This window comes from Onychostoma macrolepis, chromosome 09 (genome assembly GCF_012432095.1).
Source record: "Onychostoma macrolepis isolate SWU-2019 chromosome 09, ASM1243209v1, whole genome shotgun sequence".
Classification (NCBI taxonomy): domain Eukaryota; kingdom Metazoa; phylum Chordata; class Actinopteri; order Cypriniformes; family Cyprinidae; genus Onychostoma; species Onychostoma macrolepis.
The window spans coordinates 28,182,414-28,193,007 of record NC_081163.1 but is presented as its reverse complement, the minus strand read 5'-3'; the positions used below and the strand labels follow the sequence as shown (position 1 = coordinate 28,193,007).

The window sequence follows — 10,594 nt, the reverse complement described above, 5'->3', positions numbered from 1 at the left end:
AGAGAGAGAAAGAAAGGGGTGTGTGCGCGGTGGGACAGCAAGACCTCGCGCTCGAAACTAAGTTTAATATATATAATTAAACTTATATTTAAACTTTATATATATATATATATATATATATATATATATATATATATATATATATATATATATATATAATTGTTATTTATTATTATTGTTGTTGTTGTTGTTGTTGTTGTTGTTGTAGTAACAGGAATACAAGATTGCCTGGGTAAAAACAATGAAAAAACGTGTGTTTTCAGAACGATAAACCAATCACATCCACCCCTGCCCTCCCTCTCCCTCCTTTGCTGCTCAGGTTAAATATTTAACTGACATTGAGTTCTGTTTTCTGAAGACGCATAATTTTTTCAAGTATTCATATGTTTTGTTTGCAACGGGTATTTAAGCGTCTGATTTAGTTAAATGTGTAGTTAGTCTACTCTAACTGAAAACTGGTTTATCCGTCACTGAACTTGAGAGTGAAAGTGAAGAATAAGTTTCATTTTCGCTAATCAGGTTCTTTCTAGAGAAGAGAAACCTTGAGGATTTGTGACTGACTGGGTTTATCGGTCTTATTCTAATAGCTTTGCTTTCATTCTGCGGAGATGATGGGAAGCATCATCATGACCACATAAAAAGCAATTAAGGTAGGAGATAATCTCATGTAGAAGTACACTGAGAAAAAAAAGATGTAGAAACTTTTTCACTAAGTAATCCTTGTTTTACTTACAAATGTAGCTATTATTTATTTATTTATTTATTGCGTTTTATGTAGTGTAACAAACATATAACAAATTATGCATGTATTCCCATACATTTTTGTCATTTCATAGTTTAAATGGCTTTACTCAACTTTTGGCTGATGCAAGGCATATGCAAAGCACTACAGCAGGCTCCTTCTGAACATTTACATTTATGCGGAGTTATTTACTGAACCTATTGTTCTTAATACATTGTCATTGTAATAATAATAAACCTACTCCCTTTCATACAAGTTTAGATGTTTGACTTGCAGTTCAGCAATATATATTTATTTATTTTATTTATTTATTTATTTGTTTTGTTACTTGGGTCTAACCTGATAAGCTATTTTACACAATATACAGTATGTTTACATATAGTCCACAAGTGATTTTGTTTTGTCTTCTAGGAAACATATAAATATTCTTTAAAAATAAATCCTTAATAAAATATAGTGCAAGCAGTAATTGTTGGGGTTCAGTGTATGCGTGAATTGTGTATGTTATATTACTTGGCCTGTAAGCACTTTAATCAGGGAAAAAATGACCACTTTCAGCAATTTCGTGTTATCATTCACCATAGAAATATAACGTCACTTAAGAGCTGACGTCCAGCTCCCTCTCTCTGGACAAAATGGGTGACGCTTGAAGGTCAAGCTACACGCTAACCACAGCCCTTTCCCTAAGCATAATTAAGTCAAGCTCCACCCATTAGGTCCACAGAAGTGGAGCGTTTTTTGACAATTATTAACCTAGTTGACACTGGTTGCAAAGGTTGAGCAAAAAAAATATAAAAAATTCTTGAGGTAAAGTTGTTCAGATTAAGTAGAATAAAGAAAAAGAGACAGAACATGTCACATAAGATTTGCACCTTTTATAAGCGTAACTTTTGGGCAGAGTTTGCACCTCTTTCTTTGTTCAGGCCTTTAGCTTTACTTTCCTGAAATCACATAATGTCTGAGTAGGTTTTACATTTAAGAACTTAATGACTGTTAAAAAGTATGTGTGTGTGTGTGTGTGTGTGTGTGTATAGTATGCATAACGTATTATCAAGCATGCATGTGTGTGGTATGAATGCAGTCTGAATGCACTACATCCACTACAGAGTTATCGTTGTCATGTGAGCTATAGAGTAAGTTGCATCATTTCCCTGCAGGGCTCACAAAATTTCAAAATTCCCGGTAGCCCTTCGGGCAGGCATTCTTCATGTTTTGGTAGCCCAAAATTAATTTAACTGGCCCGAATAAAAAAAAAAAGACATCAGCTGATCTTCACAACTTCAATACATCAGCAATGTATTTTGTATTTGCTGTATTTGTATTTAATTGTAATTTTTTTTTTCAAATAACAAGTCAAGACATTAGTTGTGCAATGAATCACAAAATTCACGGTTCGAATCACAGATCGGATAATTTTTTGGATGAGCAGAAAAAAATGGTTCTTTATTATTTAAAGAACACTTCTTCAATACCACAGCAAAAACTAGTAACATTGTCACAGACAGATAAAGAGACTCAGGTTAGTGCAATAGTGAGGTTTATTGAACACAGTGCAATAGCACAACCCATTCTCAATCCCAAGGCGTCAAAAACTGAAGCATGGTCAAACGCCTTTCGCGTCACTATGAAGACGCCAAAAGTGCCCCTAGGCGTCAGTATATGACAAAATAGGAACTCCATTGCTTTCAATTGCTTGCTTTATGCGTCAGGTCAAGACGCTTATGGAAAATGACAACACGTTCTCCTCCATTGTTTTCAGTTGTTTGTCTTAGTTTAATGATTTGCAAGCATTTATAAAAAATATAAATCATTTTATATAACTTTATACTTTTATTGGAGCACCTAACCCCACCCCTACCCTAAACCTACCCACTTCTGAACAATATAAAACACGTAACAGGCAAATATAAGTGCAGTCACAGGTATTTATTGCAAAAACTGACCATAAACAAGCAGTATAAAAGCATTACAAACAAGTCGTGTTGCATTCCAAGTCTTCTGAAGCCATTCAAAGACTTTATGAGAAGAGAGCAAAACAAGGTTTTAATTGCTGAAAATGATCACGCTCTGTTAACGCGCTCACATCTCATTCAAAAGCATACTCCCGTCCCGCAGCATGAGGCATTTGGTCACGAGACACACAAGAGCCAATAGCATTTCACAACCAAAGCTGATGTAAGGCTTCTTCTGGCTGCATTTTTTGAATTCGCGCACAGAGACTGCAGCACACAGGAAGAGCTTAACGGTGGACGGAGACGGCGATTGCGTCTATTCCTTTCACAAATCAAATGTTTTGCCTCGGAAGACTTGGAATATTAATATTATTTGAATAAATTATGACGGTACTTGTATCTGCCTGTTATATCTTGTGTTTTATTGACAAATGGTAGGTTTAGGGGCAGGGGTTGGGTTATGTGCTCATATACAGTGGGGCAAAAAAGTATTTAGTCAGCCACCAATTGTGCAAGTTCTCCCACTTAAAAAGATGAGAGAGGCCTGTAATTTTCATCATAGGTATACCTCAACTATGAGAGACAAAATGAGAGAAAAAAAAATCCAGAAAATCACATTGTAGGATTTTTAAAGAATTTATTTGCAAATTATGGTGGAAAATAAGTATTTGGTCAATAACAAAATTTCATCTCAATACTTTGTTATATACCCTTTGTTGGCAATGACAGCGGTCAAACGTTTTCTGTAAGTCTTCACAAGGTTTTCACACACTGTTGCTGGTATTTTGGCCCATTCCTCCATGCAGATCTCCTCTAGAGCAGTAATGTTTTGGGGCTGTCGCTGGGCAACATGGACTTTCAACTCCCTCCAAAGATTTTCGATGGGGTTGAGATCTGGAGACTGGCTAGGCCACTCCAGGACCTTGAAATGCTTCTTACGAAGCCACTCCTTCGCTGTTCGGCGGTGTGTTTGGGATCATTGTCATGCTGAAAGACCCAGCCACGTTTCATCTTCAATGCCCTTGCTGATGGAAGGAGGTTTTCACTCAAAATCTCACGATACATGGCCCCATTCATTCTTTCGTTTACACGGATCAGTCGTCCTGGTCCCTTTGCAGAAAAACAGCCCCAAAGCATGATGTTTCCACCCCCATGCTTCACAGTAGGTATGGAGTTCTTTGGATGCAACTCAGCATCCTTTCTCCTCCAAACACGACAAGTTAAGTTTTTACCAAAAAGTTCTATTTTGGTTTCATCTGACCATATGACATTCTCCCAATCCTCTTCTGGATCATCCAAATGCTCTCTAGAAAACTTCAGACGGGCCCAGACATGTACTGGCTTAAGCAGGGGGACACGTCTGGCACTGCAGGATTTGAGTCCCTGGCGGCGCAGTGTGTTACTGATGGTAGCCTTTGTTACTTTGGTCCCAGCTCTCTGCAGGTCATTCACTAGGTCCCCCCATGTGGTTCTGGGATTTTTGCTCACAGTTCTTGTGATCATTTTGACCCCACGGGGTGAGATCTTGCGTGAAGCCCCAGATCGAGGGAGATTATCAGTCGTCTTGTATGTTTTCCATTTTCTAATAATTGATCCCACAGTTGATTTCTTCACACCAAGCTGCTTACCTATTGCAGATTCAGTCTTCCCAGCCTGGTGCAGGTCTACAATTTTGTTTCTGGTGTCCTTTGACAGCTCTTTGGTCTTGGCCATGGTGGAGTTTAGAGTTGGACTGTTTGAGGTTGTGGACAGGTGTCTTTTATACTGATAACAAGTTCAAACAGATGCCATTAATACAGGTAACGAGTGGAGGACAGAGGAGCCTCTTAAAGAAAAAGTTACAGGTCTGTGAGAGCCAGAAATCTTGCTTGTTTGTAGGTGACCAAATACTTATTTTACAGAGTAATTTACCAATTAATTCTTTAAAAATCCTACAATGTGATTTTCTGGATTTTTTTTTTTCTCATTTTGTCTCTCATAGTTGAGGTATACCTATGATGAAAATTACAGGCCTCTCTCATCTTTTTAAGTGGGAGAACATGCACAATTGGTGGCTGAATAAATACTTTTTTGCCCCACTGTATGTGTAAATAATGTAATATAAATAAAACTGCTGTGGCTGTTTACATTGAAAAATCACACCCCAACATATATGCAATAATGGCAATGTTATTACCCAATATATAATTTAATTATGACGATAAAATTCCCAGTATGGCGTAGGCATATTGACGCTAAGGGTTTCCTATTTAAAGCAATGGAGGACCCTGCAAGTCAAAAATGACGCTAAGGGGTACCTTGAGCGTCAAAAAGCGACGACAAGTGGTCCTGACCAAGCTTCAATATGTGACCAGTTGGGTGTGAGAATGGGTTGAATAGCAGGGAATAAGCGATGCAGGATATCTGGTGAGCACGGTAGTATCCCTTGACTGAGACTTATCTGGGAATTGAGATAAAAAGGACCCTTATTTCCAAAGGGAAGTCCAGACTATGAAAGCTGGAGGATGACGGGCTTGAATGCAGGCATAGGCAGGTCTGAGGTCCAAAGAGTAGATCCATAGTAGAGATCAACGGGACTAGACGAAGATTGAAGGACAGCAAGGGTTCTTAAAGGGGAGTTGATGAGTGTGAGCAGGTGCAGGTAATTAGAACTCAGGCGATCGTAAGCGACTAGGTGGTGCTGGAAGTTCAGATGCTGTAGTGTTGACAGGATCCATGACAAACATAACTAATAAAGGTCAAATATTATTAAAAACAAGTGAACTGTCAGTAATAAAATAAGAACAAATAAATTACAAGCATAGCCTAGATAAATAAAATAGAATAAAGTCACAAGTAAAATAAGGACTAACAGTAATATTCATGTACAGAAATACAATAATGTAAATAGTGTGCATAGTGTTCACTGTATATAGATTATTCTTTGTTAAAGTTGTGTTTTGTTGTTTGATTAACATTAAGGACACAGACAGCAGCAGGTATTATAGGCTGTTGTTCTTTTAAGGGCATTTTCATACCTGTAGACCTTTGTTCCGAATCAGGGACTTATGCTGCATTCACGCCATGTCTTAATTACTATACTTTTGAGATGACAACACGTGATGTTCTATTTGGAGCTGTTCACATGCTTGGACTCGGAACTATCACACTATCAATGCCTAAATATAACACCTAAATGAGGTGGTCAGGTCGTAGCTCTCAGTAAGTTCACAGTTTACAAGTTGTAATTACAAGTTCTACAAGGATGTGAACGCTTTTTACAAGTTGGTATCGCATAATTACGGTAATTGCGGCATGGCATGAACTAAAGCCGGGCTAACACTACCGGAGTTTTAGCCCAATTTAGTCCTGGTTTTCCCCTCCCGAGAATCGGAGGAAAAATCTTGACAAGGACCTCGATCATCCCAATGTTCGGCACGGATTATCTGGTAATGTGAGGTGTTCACCGATCAAATCTTGCACCTCCCGATCTGCTCACACAAATCGAGGCCACCCCGATTAATATCAAACATGTTTGATATTTAGGATTTTAAATCGGGATGATGACGGTTATGATTATGTCAGTACTTTCACAATAGCCAATGCGTGACCGCAAAACAGCTGCTGTACGGGTCCGCTGGATAGTGGAGATGGAGGAAACTGTTTCTTGATGTATTGTAGTAACACGACTGCCTGTATAATATGTTGAAAACGTACGACAACTGTAAGGACAAAGAGAAGCGCTGGGTAATCACCTCAGTTTTGAACGTACCGGGTGAGTGTAGAAAGCTGCTAGCATGCTAGCTAACATGTAAACTTAAGTTGCTGAAACGTCAATGACAATCTGCTGCGTGAGATCATGTGAAGTGCTCCCTCTGGTATGATAATCTTAATAATATCTTGTAGTGTGTGATGTGCCACGATTTTCAAATCTTGTAGTGTGTGCATGTTTAAGATTTAAGGGAAGAAAATCTGTGAAGATTCCCCTTGTGTGTGTGCTGCAACCAGATTTCATAATCGGTTAGGAATTTAAAACTCCTGTAGTGTGAGCCTGGCTTAAAGGAGAGAACAGGTCAGGTTCTGAAACAAACTCTTAAAAAAATGAACCAGGTACGAAAGCACCCTAAGACCTAATGCGTGGATCCAATTAATATAATGATATGCATGCGATTTCTTTCTCCACTGTTCATGTTCACTTAAAACATAGCCAACTGTGTTTAAGAGAATACTTGCCAAGACGGGTATTTTGAGAATTTTGTATGTAAGAATCTGTTCAAGTGCAAGGATACGTGAAAGAGAAATCAATTCTGTTTTCGAAAACCAGTGCTTGAGCAATTAATTGAGTTCTTATTAGCCAATTCATGTGCTTGAATGGTTTAAAATGCTTGAATGTTTAATTTGGCAAGACAAGGAAACGTGCAAATGATCAACTATCTGTTTCATGTGAGTGAACAACACAAATCAAGGAAGGAATTTTATATCAGTATTTAAGATAGCCTGTCAAACATGACAGTGATACATTTTGGTAGCCTGACTGGAAGATACAATAGCCCCAGGCTAGTGATTTTGCGAGCCCTGCAGTACTTTTCACAACTCCTTTCCCATGGTCTATACACTGTGTGCAGAATTATTAGGCAAGTTGATATTATGGTCATATTTTTTTGCCAAGAAAATGTTACCAATTCCAAACCACATCAATCTTAATAACTACTATTGATTTTGTATTTAATCATTTCTAAGTTATATATATATATAATTGTCCATGAAGGCTGAAAGTCAAAAACTCCTTATTTCAGGTGTGCTGAATTATTAGGCAGGTTTTCTTTTACAGATAGTGCAATGTGTCAGGTTCTCAGAGACCTTGCTTGGGTAAAAAATGCTAAAAAAAAATAACCCTCACTTAATATGAATAACATGCTGAAGTGTTGTGAAATACATGAAGACTGATTTTGTATAGGCTTTATGGACAGATAAGTTGTGAGTGACTCTTGAAGGACCAGCATCACATCCTCTTGTACCACTGTTTGAAGAATTTATCTTCCAGAATCTGGCATTAAGTTTTTTACCCAAGCAAGGTCTCTGAGAACCTGACACATTGCACTTCTGGAGACTCCAGGAAGGTTGCAGTTCTGGAAAATGGTGGTGCTGGAGACTAAATGATTCCTGATGGTTTCACAGCTAATTCTTCACCTTAATTCTTAATTCTTTTGCAGTTAACGTGTCTTTTCTTCTCCACCTGTTTTTTCTGACCCTGCTGACCCAATGAGCATTTAGCTGCCCAATGATCATGCCTTAAATTTGCTAATTCTATTATTGAATTAGTATTGCATCCTTCTCATGGGCATTTAATTATTTAATTTTTTTAAACTTTGAGTTCAATCTCTTTTTTGGCTCATTTTATCTGTAAAAGAAAACCTGCCTAATAATTCAGCACACCTGAAATAAGGAGTTTTTGACATTCAGCCTTCATGGACAATTATATATTTCTAACTTAGAAATGATTAAATAGAAAATCAATAGTAGTTATTAAGATTGATGTGGTTTGGAATTGGTAAGATTTTCTTGGCAAAAAAATATGACCATAATATCAACTTGCCTAATAATTCTGCACACAGTGTAGATGTCAACTTAAGAATCTTGGCATAGTAGGTCATCCACGTACTTCTACCCTACTGTTTTATGCATATTGTGAATTCAGAAATTTCACATACTGCCTTTTACCTATATAGTACGAGCCAATCAGACAAAGGGCTGGTGTCTGACGCTAATTCTTAGAAAGTCCCTTATTAGTAGTAGTAGTAGTCGTGTTGATTGTAAGTAAGCCTAGTGTTTCATTTCAAACAGGCCCAGAATTAAATATCAAAAATCATGCAAATTTAAACTTGAACTGCCTCATTTGTGTAAATACTGTCATTATTTTGTATTTTGGACTATATGTAGACATCTGTTGTGTGAAATGGCTTCTTCAGAATGTATGAAATAAAACAATATTTTGAAAAATTCAACTTTTATGATTGGTCTTACATTTTTAAAATCAGTAATATTTTGCACATTCTGCAAGTATGTAAACGTATGCCCACAACTGAGTTGTAGCTAGAAGCCACAGCAGACCCAAGAAAGTAATACAAAATATAACAATGACCACAGAATAAGAACAAAGGAATTCTTCTTTTAAGAATTTTGAAAGTTCATCTTTTTTTTTTTTTAACCACAGGTTATTGTAAAACAAGCTGAAAAATGAGTTCAGCATCAAGGCAAAAGAAGAAAAAGAAGTAAGTGGTTTTATTGATTACATGTTTTATGTTTAATAATATTAATATGTGATTTTGTCGTGAGTATGGATGAAATTATTAGTCAACATTATCAACATTAAGAAAAACAGTTGATAAATATTTTAGCTCATATGATCTAATGTAAGGGCCTGCAATAATGCAGTTTGACCAGTGTGGTGCTGTATAGCAGGACTGTAATTCAGCTCTCCCAGATAGAAGATGGCACAATGATTATTAGAGGAGCAAACAAAGCCATAACGGTATTCTGTCATGTATAAAGGCCCCGATATACTCACAGCAAAGTTCTTTATGGTTACACTTTATAATAACTTTCATTAATAAATCATTAACAAACATTATGTAATGCTTAAAGGGGTAATATGATGCGATTTCTATTTTTCCTCTTATGTAGCTGTTTGTGCATGTATAAGATTCGCAGAGTTACAAAGCTCAAAGTCTCCCACAAAAGGATTTATTCTATCTAAAAGAGAAGGCTGATCCAGACTGGACTAAAATGCCTCATTAAAACACGCCCCCACATGTCTACGTCACCATGTGGAAATATTTGCGTAATGCCGCCCAAATTTGCACGCAAAGAAAGAAGGCGTGTTTTCAGTAACCGCAGTAGTGTTGATGGTTCGCTGTGGAGACACTGTGTGTTTCTATGCGAGAGCAAAAGCACTTTATTTGGCCTTCCGAAAGTAGATGCAGTTAGGAATCATTAAGATTATTTACAACAGAACAGCAAATGTTTGAATTTGTGCAACGCATTTTATGGACGACAGTTTTGTGAACCTAGGAGAGTACAAGGCTGGCTGTGAACAAAGGCTATTTCTAAAAAAAAAAAAAAAAAGGGTAAATTCCGACTTTGCCATGAATCTGGCGCTTCTGAATCAGCGACTGTAAGTATGTTTTGTTATTAGTTTAAGTATTTATTGACTGTTCAAATGCGGAGTCTTGTGTGTCGTGTGTGAGAGAGAGACAGGGTCACATCACAGTGGAGTCAGCTGTCTTAATCGCAGCTTGTGTGCAAACACATACGAGCTTCATCACTGTGTCACGCGACTCTGTTCCCCTTTCAGGCTTGAACTGATGGTAAAACTAAGGACATTATCTTTACATTTATTTTGAAAGCTGAAGCTCGCGATTATGGAAAGGGACGTTACATTTCCGACGCGTGCTTGTGGTGTTCGGCCAGTCACAATGCACTGGGTCAGTTGGCCAATCAGAGCAGACTGAGCTTGTCGGAAGGAGGGGCTTTGTGGAAAACAACGCGTTTGAGATAGGTGGGGCATAGAGGACCTACAATAATGTAAAGTATTTGAAAAATAATGTTTTTTGTGAACATATTCTGTTACACCAAATACACAAAATTATGATCTTTAAAATAGCATCATATGACCCCTTTAACGGATCATTAGTTCATATATATTCACATTTAAACATTACCTAATAATTAACATTTCATGTGAATTAAAATGCTTACAAATGTAATTAATCTTCTAATTCATATGATCATGCACATCTTGAAAATCTACAAATGATTTTAACCCAACACCTTTGCTGCTCTTGAGGTGTGATGCGGGTAAGGTTAGGGACAGGTTTGGTGGTATGGGTAGGTTTAAGGTTGGGTAAGGGATCAACAAGTG

The 10,594-nt window shown here is 37.4% G+C and overlaps 1 protein-coding gene across 1 annotated transcript in view; it reads left to right on the top strand.

Moving 5' to 3' along the window:
- The first annotated feature begins 385 nt into the window (after nt 1-385).
- The window catches only part of LOC131546492 (sacsin-like), a 47,508-nt gene continuing 37,299 nt past the window's right edge, over nt 386-10,594 (top strand). The window contains 2 exon segments of the mRNA XM_058786077.1: nt 386-650; nt 8,888-8,945. Of these exon segments, the coding sequence (XP_058642060.1) occupies nt 8,911-8,945 (35 nt within the window). The 5' untranslated portion in view covers nt 386-650; nt 8,888-8,910.